Below are 21,575 nucleotides of genomic sequence, written 5' to 3' on the forward strand. Positions count from 1 at the left end.
TCTCTCCAAACCATGAGTCTGGATTCAGGCATAACACAAAGCCAAAACACAGCTTAATTACTGGTAGCACAGGAGCAGAGAAGGAGCAAAGTGGACATGGTTTTCTCCCTGTGCACCAGCATACTGGGATTTCACCTTTATAGCATAGTTAAGCTTAGCTGTGGTTTCAAGTGATACATAAACTGGGTGAGGGCAGAGTAGAGGATAAGAACTGAGCTGCAAAATCAGGAATTCCCCTGTGTAAACTTGGCCTCTACCATGAAGTCACTAGGGCTTTAGGCAAGCCACTCTTAACATCTACACTTTGGAGATGAAGATACTGGTCTACCTGGCAGCATATGGAGCATTTAGAACATACTAATATTTATTACACTTTAAACCCCTTATTTCCTCTTCTAGGCATGCAAAACAGTTTTGATATCCTGCAAATTTAGAACATTCAAAATGCAGAGATAGTCTATTTCAGAAGATTCAGGCCAGAAAAGGCTACCATCCAAAACAGAGATAGGGGACACCATGGCCCTCCAGATGTTGTTGGACTGTTGCTCACATTATCCAACACCTGGCAGGTCCCCAGTGTCTGATTTTGCTCTGGCAGGATTGAGTCCCATCACTCTGGTGCTACAGCCAAAAGGCCTTGCTCTCAACTCACAGAAGCTGCCTCATGGGCAGATGGAGCCTGGAGCAGCAGAGCCTTTCCCACACAGAGGAAACCCTACAAAGAAAGGCTGTGGTTCCAGGTTGTAGATTTAGCTGCTGTTAAGAGCAGAAGAGTGGGTACAGGCAAAGGGCAAGAGGAAGGCACCATCCATTGGAAGGTCAAAGCTGGTAGATGTGAACCAGCAGCATTGTAGGCAATGAAGTTTGTGCTGGAGAAATTTCTGGGACATTTCCCCATGTATGAGTCAAGGGAGAGCATAAAGGTACTGATTTCGCTATTGTGGGGGAAGTGGCTTCAATAGTCTTGCAGACACCTGTAGTCTTGTAACACCTGTAAGAGCCCATGACAACTGCATGAGTGTTATTCCCCCTGTGCTCATTGTTTGAAACAGTTGCTGTGCTTCTCCCTGAAAATGCATTGCCCTAGCAACTCAAAATTGAGTAGCACATTGTATGGTAGAGGTTTTTTTGGGGGGAATGTTTATCTAAAAGATCAGGATTGTAGTTACAAACTGGATCAGTCTCTGTGTGTGTGTGTGTGTGTGTGTGTGTGTGTGTGTGTGTTTGAACACACAGTCTCACACACATATAAAGCATCCCACGAAAGACTAAACAGAAAGTTGCAGTCCAGTTTCACTTACCAGTAAGGTGTCCCCACAAAGGAATTGGCAGGAGAGGCTATGGATGCGGACCCAAAATCAGCTAGCTTCACCTGACCTGGCTCAGTTAGGAGAATGTTTCCTGCTTTAATATCCCTTTTGAATAGAAGAAGGAAACCACAATCATTGTTTCAAAGGGAGTTACTGTTTAATACGAAATAAACACCCTGCAGCTCAGAGGTCTGTTTTCAGTGCTTCTCATTCAGCCCCCAAACCAAGGATACTCTTCCTTTATCGAAGCTTTGGTGTCAAGGTGAGATACAGGCAACAGACAACCCCAAATAACTGGCAGAGCTGCAGCCAAGTTTTCTTCTTAAGCAGTTCATTGTAGGCTGTCTGCACACAGGCAAACAGAGTGAGCTGCATGAGAGGAAAACTCTTTGGTTTTATGAGAACAGATGGATTACATCCTCTAGCATGGAAGAGTTTAGGCTGAGATTAGTTTGATAGGTGACAGAACATTAGCCTTTGTACAAGATGGTGGGAAACTAGAGCAAGGCTCAGGAAATCTAATATAGTACTGCTGGAAATTTAAAGAGGAAAGAGGAAATCAAAATTGGGCACTGTTGGATGGGGCATCTCTACTAATCTATGGGTTCAATTCTGTTCATATTGACAATTTATGTATTACATGTATAGTGCAAGGCCCCTGCAAACATCAGTTAGCAAGATGCCATCAGCTCACAATGAAATCAGGCTACAAGTAGTACCAATGTGTTGCCCTTCAGATGTTGCTGACTCCCATAGGCTCTGATCTTTGGTCACTCTTGATGGGAATGATAGGAAGTTGGAGTCTAACAACATTTGAAGGGTACCATGTTGGCTACCTCTGATTTAGTGGACACAATCCTCAATATGATTATTAAAATCACTTTTTTGTTTTGATTCTATAAATTCTGGAACAAATCACCTTGTTGGGTCAGGTTTTCTTTACCTACATTACATATTATATGTCTCTATATATCCGGCAAAAATAAATAAATCTGTGAGTCACATTTCCTTTTGCATAATAACTTTGTAGTCTGCTAACTATATTATTATTATTATTATTATTATTATTATTATTATTATTATTATTATTATATCCCACAATATTGTAAGCCCCTTTTTTAAAAAAAGAAATTATACCCTGCCCTTCAGTTTCACAACTCTCAGAAAGTTTACAATGAACAAATGAGAACAAGAAAAAATGAAAATACATCGCTAGCAAAAAAACACATCTAAAGCACTATTTTACTGAATTTATGTTGTTCTGCTCCATTGTAAGCAGTTCTATGTGCTTTATTATTATAATGGTTTTAACTGAGTGTGGAGTTTTTTGGAAATCACATATTCTGCACTGGGACCTTATGGTGAAGGACAGGAAAAAAAATATAAAAAATAATGTAATACATTGTGAAGGGCCCTGGTAAATCAGAACTTTGCAATGTGCAAGAATGATATGAAGCCCAGTCCCAGGGAAAACATTCATAAGTAGAGCACTACAAACTAGGCAGCCCTCTTCCTGGTGCCAAATACTTAACAACTGAAGGTGGGTCCACCAAGGGAAGGGCCTTGGAAGATGACTTTAACTTCGAGCAGATTTGCGTAGGAGCAAGTGGCCCTTTAGATATCTATGTCCCAAGCTGTATAGGGCTTTAAACCTTGGAGGTGAATCAGTGGCCAATGTTACTAAGGAATTCCAAGTTACTAAAGAATTGCCAAGATGCATTCCCAATTCAGCTGGCCCCAGGCAGCAGCCGTATTTTGGACCAACTGGAGTAGCTTTCAAAGCTGTATAAAGCGAAGTGGTAGTCTGCTCTGGATGTTACCCGTGATCAAACAACAGCAGCTGCCTTTCTTTGGCCAGGAGGGGTCACCGCTGGCACACCAACCTTAGCTTATGAAAGGTGCTTCATGCTACAGATACCTCTTGGGTATCCAAAGACAAAACCTGTATCTATACCTGCTCCCAGATGGTGAGTATAATCCTTTGTTAGGGAAGGAGGCAAACAAACCCATTTGAAGCAGTCTGAATACCACTTCCCCCAATCAGATGAATCAAGGCAAAGAAAAGCAGTGATACATAAAATAAAATAAAATAAAAAAGAATTGCATGCTTTTACCTATGTATCTTAAAATGAGAATGCAGGTAGGCCAGCCCCTGCAAGGCACCATCGGTAATGGCAGCAATCTCCACTTCCTGAAGTGGCTTCTTGTGAACTGAATTGGGGGTGGGAGAGAAAAATTGGACCAAAAAAAATGAGTTTTATGCAATGCTAGGGTAGAAAGGACTGTATTCTGCTAGCAGATCAATAGGGTCAACACAAACAAAAACCCTCTTTTAAGCAGGAGGACAAATACCTGAGATGGTGATCAAAGCAGAAGCAAGTGAAAAACAGACCTCTCATATCCCCCTGCCATTGTCTTCCTGCTTACAATCATCTCTCCTCTGATTCTACCAGCCTCAGTTGCCCAAACTGTTTCTGAAACAAGTCCACCCATTCTCCCTGATGCTTCTTATGCCTGGAATTCCCTCCTAGAACACCAACGTTGTGCCATATCTCTTCCATCAAGCTTTTTCCTCAAAACCAACCCAGGTGTAGAAATGAAATCCACTTTGCTTCACCCTCCCTTCACATGTTTCCCTCATCATATTTTGTACACCTTTACATATTTATCTCCACTGCAAGAAAGAAAGAGATCAGGGCAGAAAACCAGAGCGATTTTCTCCGTACGATTTTGTTGCAACTGTAGTTACTTGTGAAATTAAAATGTGCAAGCACACATACCTAGGATAAGAGTTAGTGGCTCCTGGGCTAAATCTGGCCTATTGAATGGCGCTATTTGGCTTCCTGGCTGCCAGTCCAAGAGACAAAAGTATGCCTATGGATGTGCAGGATATGTGGCAATGGAATTTGGAAGAAGGCCACAGGAAGGAGGGAGAACAGGGCCTGTAATCCTTCCTCCTCTCCGTAGCTGGTGCCCAGGCTCACCTCTCTCCAATTTCGTATTTGCCTTCCACCACAGTAAATTCCTAACCAAGAACCAAGGAAATGAGAATACAAGTGGTGGATTGACATACTTGGCTTACTTTAACCCAACTGCATGCAGACCCAGGATTGTGATCCTAATATTGGAATACTGAAAAGCAACAGCCAGTCAGATGTGATGCATCACACGTGATAGATACCACTCATATATTAAACAGGAAAGAATTATACTGAACTGTGAATCACCTATGAAATGCTCTGTAGGGAGGGTAACTGCCACCACTAAAAGCAAAGCTATGCTGTCAAAGAAGCATGGTAGGAATATTTCAAGGCTTACCTTCCAACAAATCTGAAGCAGATCCTAAGCAGTACTCCATTACTAACTGCAAGAAGCAGAAATAAATGCAGCCATTAAAATAGAGAAGGAATGATAATTCACCAAGCAATATAAGAGCGTAGTGTAAGGGGTATATTTACACTGAGGACTGTGAAGCCTGGGAAATGTTTTGTGCAAGGTGATGTTTGTCATATGAAGTCTCAGCACGACAATTTCCTCAAGCTACAATTCCCAGGATTGTTTCGGCGAAAGCCACGACAGCTAAAACGGTTTACAACAACTTTAAGTTTGCAATGTATTACGCCAAGAGTTTGCAGTGACCCAGAAAACTGAGAGTTCCAGTTTTAGCAAGATTGAGAGCTGCTCCAAGATATACATGTTAATTTTGGTATGCAATGGCTTCAGTAGCCAACTCTCACCCCCCCATCCCATGTACACTATCATGCTTCAAGCAGGTGAAGTCAACAGAACATGACAATTTATTTACCATTACTGGGGGATTATGGGGTCAACACACAGTGGGAGCAAGGCCAGTATTAGGAATTGATTATACAGTTAGCAGAAAGCATATGAGTATTGTACTATGAGGCTGCACAGAGAATGCTCCATATTTGAGTGTTCCCCCCAATACACACACTGTTAAAAAGCTTCAGTTTTGCCTTCTCCCCCACGTTGTATTTCTATGTGCTGAAATATTTCCATTCACATAGAACATTCAAATGTGCACCACCTCACCTGTAGCCTAAAGTGGTACTGACAGGTCAGAGAAACTTTCCCATGTGACTTGAGGGCCGTTTAATCTGGCCCCCAGAGAACGAAATCCCTCCACAGGCAATTCACAGCAGCTGGTTGTTGGTTTTTTGTTTTTGTTTTTTTGTTTTGCTATATGCAAACATATAGGAGGGGAGTATCAGTCTGGATGATACCCTAAGTCCATTCCAGTTTTTGGGATCCTGCATCTAGTGAGGGTTAGAATCTAGTGGAATAGGTTGCTGAACTGGTCAGCAAAGTATCTTTGTAAGACAATTACTTTAACTAGCTCAATCAGCATCAAAAAGATTGAGCTAGGTTGTAACAGCTATAGTTAAGTGATGGAGAACAATAGGCCAAACTGGGGCTAGGCTAGAGTGGGGTGGAAACTGGGGAAGAGACATAGAATCATAGAAGCTGTGACTAATGGAGAAGTGAGATCTTTTGGTGGTGTTAATGCTGTGAGCCCCGCGCCCCCATGCTCAGGTTGTACGTATGTGTGTAAATAAAAGCCATATATCCTAAAGACATCACAGACTATGCTGCCTTTCTTTCAAGGAAACTGAACCCTGATTAAGCATTGGATCCACGGGAGTATCTCTCCGCTCAGACATTGGGATGGTGTGTAACAATGGCTTGCATATGCTATGATGATACAAAGCATTAAGGGCAGGCAAGCCTTCCTAAGCATTCTGGAGGTCCTCGGAGCATCCATGAGGCTGGTCCTAGTTCTCTAATGAGCATCCATTGTACTTAGAAACACATGTCTGTCCTTAAGCAGCAGCACAAACAGTGCGTCAAGACAAGGCAACCCAGCTGCAGACCCCCAACGCCTGTAAACATTTTCAGTTTCCATGCAGTATACCAATGTTAGGCTCAGGGCCCTACAGCCTTTAAAGAATAAGTGGTAGTGTAGGGTGATTGAAACAATTCAGCATTGTATCCAGGGAAAAACAGCTTCTTCACAGCCCATAGGGTGTGAAATCCAAGCAAAGCTTTCACTCACCCAGGCAGTGTTTTCTTTCAAGTAACAACCCTTGTATTCTATGGTGTTGGGGTGCTTCAGCTGTCGTAGAAATCTGACTTCCTTGATAATATCCTGCCATTTCTGTTTTTAAAAGAAAAGAAGAAGAAATTCAGTCTTTAGATCAAACTTGAGAGAAGAGGGGGAAAGAGAAGGTGACAAATGAGCAACTGTTGGTTCCTGCTCTCCTTGAACTGTTTGATCCCAGCCATCCACTGGAAGAACTTGTAACAAAGGACTAAGTACCCAAAACTGCTTATTTCCTCCTCTCTCTTTCAATCCCCCTTTCCCTTTCCTTTTTAATTTGTAAGCTTGAGGGCATGGACTGTCTTGATTTTCTTAATCTGCAAACCACCCTGGGAGCCTTTTTGGCTGTACAGAGAGGTACAAAGGGTTTGAATAAATAATGAAATAATCATTTCGCCATATAGCAAAATAAGAACATTTCCAAGGTGAGCTGGAATCAGAGGAAATTTCACATGGAGTTCTACACCTGGGAAGAACTTGGATTTCTAAGAACCTCAGCTCCCCACCCCTCATTTGTTTGTTAGCAACACAAGTAAACTGAAACAAAAGTTTGTCAGCATCTGCTGAAGATATACAGGCCAAATGGCCTCTTTGCAAGGCTAATAGTTACCAGAGGGCAATCAGATTAAGTCATGCAAATACTGCAGTCAAAACAAAATATGCACATTAAGCAAAGATACATAATGCTGTATATTTAACGGTTTAGCAAAAATCTAAATAATGTTATACAAGTTGTGTGGTTCTAAACACTGCATTTATTGCCTGCGTTGGTCACAAGAATGGATGGGCACTTAGGAGCATTTTAATACATGACACAACTTGACTACTGAATTTGAGGAGCTAGAAAGTAGAAATTCCTATTTGACTCCCTTTTTACAAGGATCAAGTTGTTCCCCATACTGGTATCATTCAGGTGTCAGCAGGCCTTTGAAACATAGTGCGAAAGATGTATAATTATTGCTGGCTGTTATACATACAGTATTTTATTGTGCATTTTTAAGTTTTTTAGATTTGTTTAGAGTTGTTTTATGGCCGCAACCTGCTTAAGGGAGAAAGGGCAGGATATAAGATGTAAGAACAAACAAACAAAATTAAAGTACTGGACTGCCGAACAGTATTATTGTTGTTATTAAATTTATTATCCACCCTTCACCAATATTCAGTATTAAAAACAGTCAAAAAACAAATTACTGTCATAGGAATAGGGAGGGTCCTGAAAGCACATCTCAATGTGCAATATTAAGCACCAAAATGAAAGCAAGTTAAACCAAACATGACTCAAAAGGTGGAGAAGTACCACAGAATGGTGACAGAAATTCCAATGGGTGGGAATGTTGGAGATCTGTACAGCAGCTCACATAAGGCTGAAGGAAACCTGCATGCAGGATCTAGGTGGATGAGCAATTACATGGTGGTAGAGGTCAGGGAACTTGAGGAGATGGGATGGAAGAGAGCCCAGGAGTAAAAGAGATTGTGCTGTGAAGTGTTGAACTATGACCAGGGAGACCCAGATTCAAATCCCCCTTCAGCTATGAAGTAAACCAGGTGATCTAGTGCTGGTTACCATGTTTCAGCGACCTAGCCACAATTGGGGGAAGTGGGGAGAACCCAGTAAGGCTACTCTGAGCTTACAAAAGGAATTGCAGGATAATAGAGTAATACAATGAAGGTGATGGGGAACATCATACAAGTGCTGAGTAGAGTAAGGGTTGCATTGCTAGGTGGTGTGGAAAAGTAAGGAAGGAGTGGCTTTCAAACCTTCATATGAAGGTCTCCAGAGATTTCTAGCTTAGTACACTCTTGTTTAAAGGTAAAGGTAAAGGTACCCCTGCCCGTATGGGCCAGTCTTGACAGACTCTGGGGTTGTGCGCCCATCTCACTTAAGAGGCCAGGGGCCAGCGCTGTCCGGAGACACTTCCGGGTCACGTGGCCAGCGTGACATCGCTGCTCTGGCGAGCCAGAGTCGCACACGGAAACGCCGTTTACCTTCCCGCTGGTAAGCGGTCCCTATTTATCTACTTGCACCCGGAGGTGCTTTCGAACTGCTAGGTTGGCAGGCGCTGGGACCGAGCAGCGGGAGCGCACCCCGCCGCAGGGATTCGAACCGCCGACCTTTCGATCGGCAAGTCCTAGGCGCTGAGGCTTTAACCCACAGCGCCACCTGCGTCCCACACTCTTGTTTAGTACACTTTAAAATTCTAGTGTTGCAAGTAGCTTACACTGAGGAATGCAGAATCTGTGGTCCTCCAGAAGCTGCTGGACTACAATTTTGATCATCTCTGACCATTTGCCATGCTGGTTGGGGCTGATGGGACCTGCAGTCAAACAACACCTGGCAGGCTACAGTTTCCCTACGTGGTCTACATTCCCACTTCACTTTATTAACAAGTAAATGCTGGTCCAGTTTTATTTTATTTTCAAAGTGTCTCTCTGCAGAAGTAGGTAGCATACTTGTAAACCACTCCGAAGCCTATTATGGCATTAAGAAAAATGAATTGGTAAAAAAAACCCACAGCAACACACAACAGAACAGCCTGCTTCGCTGTTGTAACACAGAGGCATTTGCAGAGTTGTTTTTGTCCTTCTTACCTCATTTGTTTGCTTCCCACTGTAGGACATCTTCTTGATTGCCACCACCTCATTCGTGCGGGCGTTGGTGGCCTGGAAATTGGGGGGGGGGGTAAAAGGAGGAGAAAGGAAGAAGTAAGACGTTTTCTCATTTCCCCCCTAAACTCAAGGAAGCCAACTGATCAAGGAGAGTCTCTTCCTCACAAATAATTTTTAGTACAGTGGTACCTCAAGTAACAAATGCCTCAGGTTACAAACGCTTCTGATTACAAACCACACTAACCTGGAAGAGTTACCTCGAGTTGAGAACCTTGCCCCAGGATGAGAATGGAAATCATGCGCCGGCAGCGCAGTGGCAGCAAGAGGCTCCATTAGCAAAAGCACGCCTCTAGTTAAGAACAGTTTCAGGTTAAGAACGGACCTCCAGAACAAATTAAGTTCGTAACTAGAGGTACCACTGTACTGCATTAGGCGTCATGCTAGGTGTCAGCAACACAAGATCTACTGCAGAAGTAGTCCAAATTCTGCACAGGTCTGCTAAACTATCTGCCTCCCAAATGGCATTCCACAGAATCAATGCAGATGGCAGTACCACTTGCCAAAGCCCAGCATCTTTCAATCAGTACTGAAATATTAACCTTGAAATCTCCTACTGTTCTCTCCCATGTAGCCTTAAAACCTTGAGAAGGGCCATACACTCTATCACTAAGCTGCTTTGTTGGGTGGGGAAGCACAAGTGGCAGCAGACCCATACCCCTCTATGCCACTGTGCAAGGATGGGCAGTAGCAGGCTGGAAGTGGCACATGTCTCTCACCCGTTGCTTTTGGCATGGTCAGTACCATTTCCTGCACAAACATTTGACATTCCACCAAGTAAGTAAGCTTACTAAAAATCACCACGCCATTCAAGAGTCAGCAGTTTGCCCTCAAATCCACAAAGACCACGCTATCCTCTCTTGTGTTCCAATAATTAAGATCAGCTAAATGAACATTCTTGGTTATAGTTACAGGTAGGTAGCTGTGTTGGTCTACCGTAGTTGAAGCAAAATAAAAAAATTCCTTCCAGTAGCACCTTGGAGACCAACTAAGTTTGTTATTGGTATGAGCTTTCGTGTGCATGCACACTTCTTCAGATACACACTTCTTCTTGGTTATGTCATCTGAAGGGCAAGGACAATGCTCAAAAGTTTTTCCAGCAGTTGTGAAATGCCCTTCCCTGTGAAGACTCAACAAACTCTGTGCCAGCCCTAACACCCTTCCATAGCACTGCAGAAACCTCTGCCCAGGTTCTTGGAAACTGGGGTTAAGTTATTGGGCAGCATCAGAGTTGGCAGTAGGAAGCAGGGCAAACAGACTGGCATGCCAAGCAGAATCTTGTTTCTCACAATGGCTAGCTGGATGCCTGTGGGAAGCATAAAAGAAGGCAAGAACCTCTCCAGCTATTATCCCCCAGCAACTGGTACCCAGAGGCATGGTGCCATCACAACTCACAGCTACTGATGGCGTCATCCACCATGGATTTGTCTAACCCCCTTTAAAGCCAACTAAGTTGGCAGCCCTCACATATTTGTGACTGTGAATTCCACAGCAGGTTCCACAGCTTAACTATGGACCATGCAAAGTACTTCCTTTTGTTTGTCTTAAATCATTTAACATTCAGCATCTTTGGATGACCCCAGGTTTACCTATTACGAGAAAGAAAAGCTATCCACTTTGTCTACACTGCTTTTTTTTTTAACATTCCAAAATAATAATAGAAAGCAGTTGTAGCTTTTCCTTACAAGGGAGTTGTTCCAGACCTCTGATCATTTTGGTTGCCCTTTTCTGCACCTTTGCCCACTCTGCAGCATCTACAACTGTCCACAGCATCCCATGTGCTGTCACACCACAGATCTGAACAGAGATATTACAACTCCAACAGTTTTATATTTGACCCCTTTCTTAATTATCTCTAGCACGGAATTCACCTTTTTCAAAGCTGTGGCGCACTGGATCAACCTTTTCATTGTGCTATCTGCCATGACCCCAAGATCCCGCTACTGGTCAGTCACTGACAGCTCAGATCCCATCAATGAATATATAAAGGAAGGACTTCTTCTTTTTTTTTTTTTTTACTCACTTCCCTCACCATTTCACTGAACTGTCTTTGCAATTTTATTACCTGCTTTTGGAGAGGTTATTTCAGAGTTCTTCACAATCCCATTTTTGTTTTTACCACCCTGAATAATTTGGTGTTATCAGCAAAGCAGGCAAGCTCACAGCTCTCCCTTAACTCTATGTAATTCTTGGTCTCCGTCAATAAAACGTTGCTCAGAATGAACAGCCAGGTAAGAATCCCAGGCTTTTTAGGGTCAGGTAAAAGGCATCCTGCATCGCCAACCAAGAGCCACTAAGGCAGCACTGCCTCCTTCTGCACAGCTGCACTGTTACACTGGACAGCGAGCCTGTGGCTCTCCCTGCTGGCAAGCTTTAATGGAGATAGAGAGCCTTGCTGCCAGAGTCCCCAGTTCAATATTCTCAGCACTCCAAAGGTTGGGGGTTGTGTTATTAAAAGGGGGAGGGAAGATGATTTAATTAAAGAAAATGTAAATGTAAAGGGTCTTGCTGCAATTCTTAGTTGTCACCCATCCTATGCCTTCAAGTAGAAATTCAAATAAAACAGAACATTGGAAAGTTAACAGCTTATGTTTCAAAAGTGCTATTTACTGGTTCAAGTGAGTCAGTGGTTCTATATTATTCTGCTAATAAAAAAATGAAGCTTTAGTTGAAAGCCTCCCAAAGTACTTTCTGCAATGCCAGTAACATCTGATTTTTTTTTCCACACCAGCTGCTTAAAATAAGCTGTGCCTAGCTCCAGAAGAAGCTGACAAAGGTGTGGCTATAGACCGCTTGGTGTGATCTCCTTGGCTGGGAGGAGGAGAATTGCTCCCCACAGAACACTCTTCCATGGTGTTGTCTGGTGGAGCTTTAAATGATTAAAGCAGCAGGGCTCTCTCTACTTTCCTTGAAGGACTAATCCACAGCCTGAGACATCTTGCAGTTAAATAACAGGCTCAGACAGACTGTAAGTAATGCTGTGCGGCAGGCTGCTTTAAGTGGAACTGCCTCGTTTTCAAGGAATGCTACATCACTGCCGTAACACAGAGAAACTAATAAGTTCAATCTACTTCATTTATAAAACTGGGTCAGCTTCATTAGCTAGCACATAAGCAGCCATCTTTTGCATCTGGAAGCATCCAAAGCAGACTGTGTTGTGATGTGAAGCTCTCTTTAAAAGCAGAGGTAGCTAGCTTGTAGTCCAAAAGTGTTTGAAGGGCCATAACTCCCATCAATTAATCATACTGGCTGAGGAACTGAGGGCAGCGGTTGGCATCCATCTGTCTCAGGAGACAATGGAAGGGTGTATCTTTGGGGATGAGGTCAAACGCTTGGGAGTTACAGCGCCTGCTGTGGTTGCGGAGGCCAATACGGGAGAGACATGTTTTGTTCCAGAAAGGGCAGATAAAGGCCTCCAGTTGTGCTGATGCAGGTGTACCATGGCATAATAGTCCAAAAACACCTGAGGGGGCTACAAGTTAGCCACTTCTGTTTTAAAAATGTTTGCATTTATTTTTATTACTTAAATGAGGAGTTCAGTAAGGTCCCTAATCCAGGTCCCTAATCCAAATCTAATCTCTGCCAGGAACTCACCAGATAGCCCACACTTCTTATTTGCAATTAGGAGATCACCAACTCACGTGCACACACACGTACACACACACAGTGTAAATTTGTGTTCATCCTTCAGGAAGAATCATCATCAGAAGCCAAAGGTCTTCTGGGCAAGATATCTTTCAGTCAGATGGAGATGCTGCTCTTGTCTGCTTTTTGGGTGGCCACCTGGAATATTTTGTAAACTCGGTGGCTCAAGGGCCAAGCTGTAAGCCTGGCAACAAACATGGGTCCTGGAACTCCTTAGTAAATGCTTCCCTGTGGTGAATCAGCAAGGGGAAGTAGTTGTACAGGAGAGAAATGGGAGGTGTGTTATCTGCTAAACCCTTCTTCCATGCACCACAGTCTCCCTGCTTTTCCTTCTCTACTTTTAAGGTTAAGCATACACCTCCATACACCATTTCTCCCTTGTGAATGGGATCCATCACTCTGCAACAGAGAAGCAGAGGCCAGAGTTCCCACGTGCATGATGGCCAAGGATGCGTATTATATAGCCACTGAGTTACTGTCAAAACATATCTCTCTCTCTCTCTCTCACACACACATTTATGTATAAAAAACAGCAAAGCAAACAAGCAACAATAAAACCTAGAAATAAAACTGTATACATTTTCTTTATATGCATAATGGATGCCATTTTGGAATTGTGGAGAAGGGAGAGAAGGGCACAAACAGCTTTGACTATGAAGAAAAACCTCTTCCTCAAGCGAAACGTGCTTAATGCTATGAAAATAGATCTTTACTTTGTTTTGCAGAGAATGGGATATTAAGCAAAAACTACTTACAAAGTAAACCGCTCCAAAACTTCCATGTCCAATTTCGTGTAAACCCACAAATAGTTCCTGAGGATCATCTTTGTAGAACAGGTCAGCTGCATCTGGGTCTTTTGGCACCCCTTTGCGCATGGTGAACAGTATTAGGACCTTGTTCCCACCTCCAGTTCCCAGGCAGTTTCTTCCCTCATTGACAATGGAGTCCTTAGGTAACAATTCAGAACCTGGGGGGAGAAATTTGTAGACAATTGAAATCACTGGAAGTATTTAAATTTGTTTAACTCAGGTGCCTTCTCTAAAGATTCAAGAAAGCAACTTTTAAGGAGATAATTTTTCCATGTTCCCCAAAGACGAGGATGGGGAACCTGTGGCACTCCACACATTGCTGGACTCCCAACTGCCATCATCCTTGACTATCGGCAACAATGGCTGTGGCTGATGGGAGTTGGAGACTAACAATCAATCTCTGGACAGCCGTAGGTTCCCCATCCTTGGGAAGTTCTGTTTAACTGTTAAACAGATGTTTCTGAGAGCATTTGGTTTGTTTATTTAAATCTGAAATATTTGTATCCTGCTTTCCTGCCTGAAAACAGGCCTTCACGGCAGCTTAATAAAAACAAATCCATCCATACAAAGGTGTTGTTGTTTTTTGGGTGGGGAAGGCAGCAATGACAGAAAGAGACACCCTGTTCCCAGCTGTGGCTTTTAAAAATGTTCCACAGTGACCACATGGGAAAATAGCCCCCCTCCCCCAGTTTTGTGTCTGAAATTAGGGCACTTCCTCTTAGGCAGCTGGTTCATGGCTCTATCCAGCAGCAGTGGTGACTGAAAAAGTGGAAGGAATGAGGATATTCAAATGTCCACTCCCCTGGCCTTAAATATTTCTGTTGCTGATCCAAGTAGTGCTCTTGCGGTTTAAAAAGCATATTTTGTAGAAGGTGGGGTTGTTTTATTTCCAAACAAGCCTTTTCATGATACAATCTTCTATAAATAATACTGTAGTCCAAATGCCACTCAAACAGCAAGTCCTTAAGACACATGTGCTTAGGAACAAAAAAAACCACTGCCGCTGTGCAGAATCCCTTAAAATGTTAGGGAAGTGTTTTTTCCTCCTTACAAGTGTATAAGTTAACAAACAAAAAGAGATCAGGGTTGCAGGGAAGAGGATTGTAATCCTTCCAGCTTGGGACATGGAACCAATCAACATTTTAAAAGACTGCAGGATACAAGGATTGAAAAAAAGGCTTAATTAGAGCTGGGCAAAGTAAGAATTACATCACACCAGTGAACTGGGGCAACTCACCTGGTATAAATCTGATAAGCATTTGAATCAGAAACTCCAGGAAGGATAAGTTTCTAAAGTCAGGTAAACTGGCCAGGTACTTAGGAAAATAAAGACACTTTGGGGAAAGTAATAAATATAAGTTGCTGACAAGTGCTCCAAAGCCCCAAAGACAGGGCAAATATATTTGTGTGTGTGTGTGTGTGTGTGTGACAGATAGTGGGTCTGTGGGGACCACAACCTCTCTGTGTCTCCCCTCTGCCCCCTCAATGAGTCTGCCACCACCCCTTTTCTTTATCATGGTCCTACCATCTGGCCATCCTCTACCAAAGGGGTAAGCAGACATCAAGATCTTCTTCAGCTTTTACTAAAACGGTTTTGCAGTCGGGCCACCAACTAGCTAGGTGCAAAATGGTTGCTGCAAGGATATGCAAAATGGTGGCTCAGGGAGAAGTGCCTTACCTACTGCACTTTATAAGCTACATACTGGGAATGACCTGAAAATGCACAAATATACACCTGTAATTCTGAAAGCCTAGAAAAGAAGAGAAGTGCCCTTTTGTAGCAAACAACTGATAGCCAGAAAGACTTACAGAGCCACTGCAAGTCATCTAGCAATTTAGTAATAGTAGTAATAAATTATCCACTCTTCACTGTAAGGTTCCTGGGGGTGGGGTTACAGAAAACCAGAACCATCTAGATCCCTCTTCCACCATGTTTTGTTAGGGTGTCTCATGGGACACTTGAGTGCAGTGTTAAAAGGATGGGGCCTTCATGGTGCTGACATTACCATCCTTTTGGTGCTGGGTTATGTATAACTTATTCCAGCCATTTGAGGAAATGTGAATGTCATGCTTATTGCTGTTTCTGTTATATATTTTGGAGTTCTGTTGTTTATTGTTAAACTTGATGGCTGTTTTTAACAGTCTATATAAGTCACGGAGAGAACTTTTGTATGAGACAACAAATAATGCTAGCTTAACTGAGATGGGAACCACTACTAAGAGCGGCATATGGCAGGTGACTCTTCTAGGATTAGACTGACGGGCAACTTATCTGAAAAACACTGCTATGGACTTGTACTATTAACTTCATTCTAAACAAGCCTAATGCACAAACAACAGATAAACAAACAAGGTTTTTCCCCTGGATTACTGTTGCCAGGGTAAAAGGGTAAAAAAGTTGGGTTTTTTTGTAAAATACACTTGTTTACAGCTGCATCCATTTAATTAATATTTATTCATTATATTTCTGTACTGCTCCATAGTGAAACTCTAAGCAGCTAATAAAATTCAATAACACAGAAAATTGAAGTAAAGCAAGCAATACAAACCATATTTATTATGTAAAATCCAGCAGCTTGCTCAGAACCCTGAGATTTCTAGCTACCAGTGTTAACAAGAGCCACATGTAAGAAAAATGAGGGGCAGCCAGGGGTGGGATGGGGATTTAAAGACAATTTATATTATAAAATATTTTGAGCCTAGAAGTTGCATGGATGGCAGTTGTAGAGTCTGTAAAATTTATGATTTTTGGTCATAGATGTTCTCGTTATTTTTAAACATGCAGCATTGTCAGTCTCATCCATTATGGAGCTGGGGGACTGAGGAAGTGTCGCCATCTTTAGGGTCCTTATCACAGAGATAGGCTGCAAAAGAGGCAATTCAGCATACCTGGGTAACTATAGCAATAAGCATACTCTATGGTCCAGGCTCATTTCAGTAGAAACGTTAGGTCTCCTTTTCTGTTGTGTCTTTGGGCTCTATATACTCTTGCCTTCCAACCTGAGGAGTGGGAGAAACAGAAGTAATTAAAACAGATAAATACATTCTACAAATGAGCAGTTCCTGGTCTGCAGAGCTGGCTCCTAAACCATTTTTTACCCAACTGCAGCTGGTGCCAATTAACCATTTCCCTGATATTTGTCCTCTCTCTCTTTGGGTCTCAACTGACACATCTTCCAGAAAAAAAGGCAAAACTTTATCCTCACCTCTGGTCAAAACACAAGGCAGCAATTACTTACCGTATTTTTCGCTCCATAGGACGCACTTTTCCCCCTCCAAAAATGAAGGGGAAATGTGTGTGCGTCCTATGGTGCGAATGCATGCTTTCGCAGAAGCCTGGAGAGCGAGAGGCATTGGTGTGCACCGACCCCTCTCGCTCTCCAGGCTTCAGGAAGCTATCTGCAAGCCTTGCAAGCCCAGCAGGAGTTCCCGCGAGCTCACGAGGCTTGCGGGCAGCAGCCTGCAGCCCCAGCGAGTGTCTGCAAGCCTTGCGCGCCCGGCGGGAGGTCCCGCCGAGCGCACGAGGCTTGGGGCGGCAGCCTGTTGCCCGAAGCACAGGGAGCCCTCCGGAGGGCTCCCCGTGCTTCGGGAGAGTGTCTGCAAGCCTTGCACACCCAGCAGGAGCTCCCGCCGGGCGCGCGAGGCTTGGGGTGGCAGCCTGCCGCCCGAAGCACGCGGAGCCCTCCGGAGGGCTCCCCGTACTTCGGGCGAGTGTCTGCAAGCCTTGCGGCCGGGCGGGAGGTCCCGCCAGGCGCGCGAGGCTTGGGGCGGCAGCCTGTTGCCCGAAGCACGCGGAGCCCTCCGGAGGGCTCCCCGTGCTTCGGGCGAGTGTCTGCAAGCCTTGCGCGCCCGGCAGTAGGTCCCGCCAGGCGCGCGAGGCTTGGGGCGGCAGCCTGTTGCCCAAAGCACACGGAGCCCTCCAGAGGGCTCCCCGTACTTGGGCGAGTGTCTGCAAGCCTTGCGCGCCCGGCGGGAGGTCCCGCCGGGAGCGCATGGCTTGGGGCGGCAGAAGGGTCTCCTTCTGTTCCTTCTCCAGGTTCGCTGAAGGGCGATGCCCCTTCTCCCTCTCTGTGCAGCACCTCTCCTGTGAAGGAGGGGCGCTGGGCAGAGAGAGAGAAGGCGCAGTGCTCCTTCAGCGACGCGTCTGTCCTGGCTTCTGCTTTAGCCCTGCGCAGCCTCTTTGGGCAGGGGGAGCCTTCATCCCGCTGCCCTGAAGAGGCTTGGTGCGGTTACCCCAGAAGCCAGAACAGCCACACGGTATCCCAGAAGCCAGATCCCTCTTGCTGTTCTGGCTTCTGGGGTTCAGAATAATTTTTTCTTGTTTTCCGCCTCCCAAAACTAGGTGCGCCCTATCGTCCGGTGCGCCCTATGGTGCGAAAAATACGGTACCTTCCTGTTAACAGCGAAGCAGGAGCCTGAAGGGAGGGGCTGGCCTTCACAGCACCAAAGAATACGGTAACCTCAAGCCTCCAAGCCTATACATATTTTCAACAAAAACTATTTTGCTGGCCTCCATGTGAAAACTATATGTACTTACATAGATAAAGAACATTAAAAAGGAGCCCTGAAAACAATATTCATGTAAATGGCAATTTCTCCTTCCAGCTAAAGCCTCTGCATACACCTGCCCACCTCGATACACAATTCTATACTGTGTCCCATGTTGGGTCTATAGACAGGGTACAACAATATTAAAATACTTATCAAAACATAAAAATACAGGAAGAAAATGCAACTGAAAGACTAGGGCAGAGTTAAAACAACATATTGAGATCAAGGCCTAGGCACACAAGTGTGTGTGTTTTTAAAGCAACCTAAATGTCATTAATGCAGACACTCATCTAAGCTCAGAGGGAAGGAGTTTCCATACTTCCGGCGCCACCACAGAAGAGGCCCTCTCTCTAACTGGTCGCTAACCATAGGCTGCATCATGGACAGGAAGATCTCATCAGCTGATCATCACAATGATTGAGGAACCTCAGTTCCAGGGGACAAATGCAACCCTCCAAGTCCTCTCTATTGGGTCCTCAGGGCTCCGTTATCAAGGTAATTTTGCACAACAGACAAACACTAAAAATTTTCTTTGTTGCACCATTCCTTTACCCAAGGAGTCAACTCCGCTGACATCCAGCAGTGTGACAGATAATAGTTTTGTCTACAACAATCCCTGGCCAGTTGGACATCAATCCCTGGCTGCTTTGCACATCAGCAGCAGTGAAAATAAGCAGTTATGGATGTACCCTGTAAGGGCAAGGCTTAATGTAAGTTTTGAGCTTCTTTCTTTTGTATGCTGATCTGAATATTTGTTGAATAAGAGAGGCAGGGTAGAAAATGCTTTTGGGTGCTATTTTCTGTCTGGCATGGAGATATAACCGAAGCTATATTTCAGTTAAATTGTCTTTTTCAATGAAAGAAAATAAAACAGGTTGGGGGAGCTAAAGTACCTGCAAGAGACTTTACATATTTGCAGGGCTTCATATTCCACAATTAACTTGAACCATGCACACATGCACCTGGGACACGGGTGGCGCTGTGGGTTAAACCACAGAGCCTAGGACTTGCCGATCAGAAGGTCGGTGGTTCGAATCCCCGCAACGGGATGAGCTCCCATTGTCCGGTCCCAGCTTCTGCCAACCTAGCAGTTCAAAAGCACATCAAAGTGCAAGTAGATAAAGAGGTACCACTCTGGCGGGAAGGTAAACGGCGTTTCCGTGCACTGCTCTGGTTCGCCAGAAGTGGCTTAGTCATGCTGGCCACCTGGAAGCTGTCTGCGGACAAACGCCGGCTCCCTCGGCCAATAAAGCGAGATGAGCGCCGCAACCCCAGAGTCAGTCACGACTGGACCTAATGGTCAGGGTTACCCTTTACCTTTACCTATGCACACATGCAGTGTCCTGTTAACAAATTAATTGGATACAAGCCTTTTTTGTCACTGGGAGAAGGTGCCAACTGTGCACTGGTGCAATAAAGGCAAGCGCCTCTTTTACACGATACTGGTGCATACATAAAATGCACACTCAGCTGTAACATATGAAAAAGCCCTTTCAGTGACAATTCCAAACTATTGAGAGCCAAATATTTTTCAGCAACAAACTCACTTGCCAGCTTCAGCAAGCTGCTATTCTCTCAGCTTCAATTTTCCACTTGCAAAAGGGGACCACACCTTTCAGGTAAGGGCTGTTCTGAAAATTGCTGAATACACACAAATCACTTCAAACACTCTAAAATGCTACTTATTGTTATCATTATCCTTACACTTACTGAGATCATATAGCATCCGAGCCCTTTTAGCACACTAGAAATAAAATTTAAAATATATTTATTATTTATTAAAGCCTTACTGCTAGAGACACATGGCTGCTCTGAGCTGATTTGCAATGTTTAATTTACTGGCCCATAATAAACCTGAGCATCTGTTTCCATGTAAAGCCTTGCCCCAGCCAAATAATGCTGCTGTTGTTATGTCTATTGAAGGACAATTGTTTGAAGACTGCAAAGCATCTGACAGCATGACTAAGGATGCATCCACAGATGGCAGCTGCCCACACTCCTGGCTCAGCGCTGTAGCACACAACCATAGTGCATTCAGGAAACTCAGAAACATTCCCTTCGACATAGCCCTTACCCTCCCTAGAAGATGACAGCTATTCATGGATCAGACCGATACTCATCAGCCATTTGGATCAGCAGTGGGATCAGGGAAGGCTGAAGAACAGTACACACTTGCATGGTGTGAAAGCAGCATATTCAAACCACCCACAGAAAAGACACTTGCAGGCCATTTTCCTGACTATCAACACTTTGCAAATTGCAGGAGAAACGGGTCATTCAGTGGCCAATCCAAACTCATGGAATACCTGACAAGATGAACTTGGCCCTCTTAAGCTTTTTTGCTGGCTGATAAAAGTTTTCCAGTTATGGCAAGAGACTACCTTGCCAGACAGATTATTCTTATGTCATAAAAGCATTCTCAGATGATAGTCTATCTGCCAAGCCTATATACATTTTTGGCTGATTTGTTTTTTTAAGGGATTGTTTAAGTTTGTAATTGTTGTAAGCTGCTCTGAGTGATGCAGACGCATTCGAAGGGTGGGGCATGATGTTTTTCTCAAGAGAAACATAATTTTGGGGTTGGACAGGTCTCCTGGCAGAAAAATACAGTACAAAAAGACAACCCCTGTTTCTAGTTATCAGCATCTTCTACTTTAAGACAAGTCCTTAGTTTTGAAGGCTGCAATATTTACCCTTGCTTTTCAGCCTAGCAGTTCTCAAAAGCATTCAATATGATAAAGTATCCCATTTAAAATTAAAACAAAGCCATCAAATTAACCTATTCAAAATTGGCCTGCTGAAATCAGGTTTGAAAGAAGCATTTTCTTGTAGCCCATAGAATACACTGTGGGGTATGTAATGCCCAAGACAGTTTATCCAGTTTGAAAATGGACCCACGCACCCAAAATGGTTGGTGATCACTGCAATATGGCACTTCCCTTATGTTCTTTCTGGCAACAAATATTCATAGAATTATAGAGTTGCAAGGGACTCTGAGGATCATCTAGTCCAACCCCCTGCAATGCATGAATATTCTGATCAGAAGAGCCAATACTTTCCACATGTGGCTCTGTCCATGGATTCTCTCCATATCCACCCATAATACCAAAGGGATGGTTATTTCTGAAATCGAAAGATGGCAACCACCACACATCAGCTTCACAGTATTAGGACTGATCAAAGGTGATTCAGAGCCTACTTCAAACAAAGCCATGACTTGGCCAATTTGTTAAATAAACGGAAACCAGATTGGTTTATTCTCAAGTTGTCCGTTCTAAAAATTCCTGTTCTATCCTCACAGCTAGTGGCAGCAGTTCATTGTGTTGACATGACATGCACTGGAAGACATATACAGGTATTGCTTATCACTTATTTTAGTTATAATCCATCTTTTATTTCTGTTATTGCACATTGTTCTAAAAATCTTTTAAAAAAATACTTGAAGGGTAAAAAATATGCTTTCTGAATGTTTCAGAA

The 21,575-nt window shown here is 43.8% G+C and overlaps 1 protein-coding gene and 1 long non-coding RNA gene across 4 annotated transcripts in view; one reads left to right on the forward strand and one right to left on the reverse strand.

Moving 5' to 3' along the window:
• TAOK3 (TAO kinase 3) overlaps positions 1 to 21,575 on the reverse strand; it is a 125,546-nt gene that overhangs the window by 72,887 nt on the left and 31,084 nt on the right. For all 3 annotated transcript variants that reach the window (XM_079956572.1, XM_079956570.1, XM_079956571.1), the window contains exons 2-8: positions 16,437 to 16,547; positions 13,494 to 13,705; positions 9,019 to 9,090; positions 6,385 to 6,486; positions 4,629 to 4,674; positions 3,425 to 3,521; positions 1,302 to 1,415 (exon numbers count right to left, since the gene is read on the reverse strand). In XM_079956572.1, the coding sequence (XP_079812698.1) occupies positions 1,302 to 1,415; positions 3,425 to 3,521; positions 4,629 to 4,674; positions 6,385 to 6,486; positions 9,019 to 9,090; positions 13,494 to 13,613 (551 nt within the window). In that variant the 5' untranslated portion in view covers positions 13,614 to 13,705; positions 16,437 to 16,547. The remainder of the gene's footprint in view (positions 1 to 1,301; positions 1,416 to 3,424; positions 3,522 to 4,628; positions 4,675 to 6,384; positions 6,487 to 9,018; positions 9,091 to 13,493; positions 13,706 to 16,436; positions 16,548 to 21,575) is intronic.
• Positions 1 to 21,575, forward strand: part of LOC307205127 — a 144,443-nt gene that overhangs the window by 25,419 nt on the left and 97,449 nt on the right. The gene's annotated exons all lie outside the window — the stretch shown is intronic.

The sequence above is a fragment of the Podarcis cretensis genome (genome assembly GCF_951804945.1).
Source record: "Podarcis cretensis genome assembly, chromosome: 16".
NCBI lineage: Eukaryota > Metazoa > Chordata > Lepidosauria > Squamata > Lacertidae > Podarcis > Podarcis cretensis.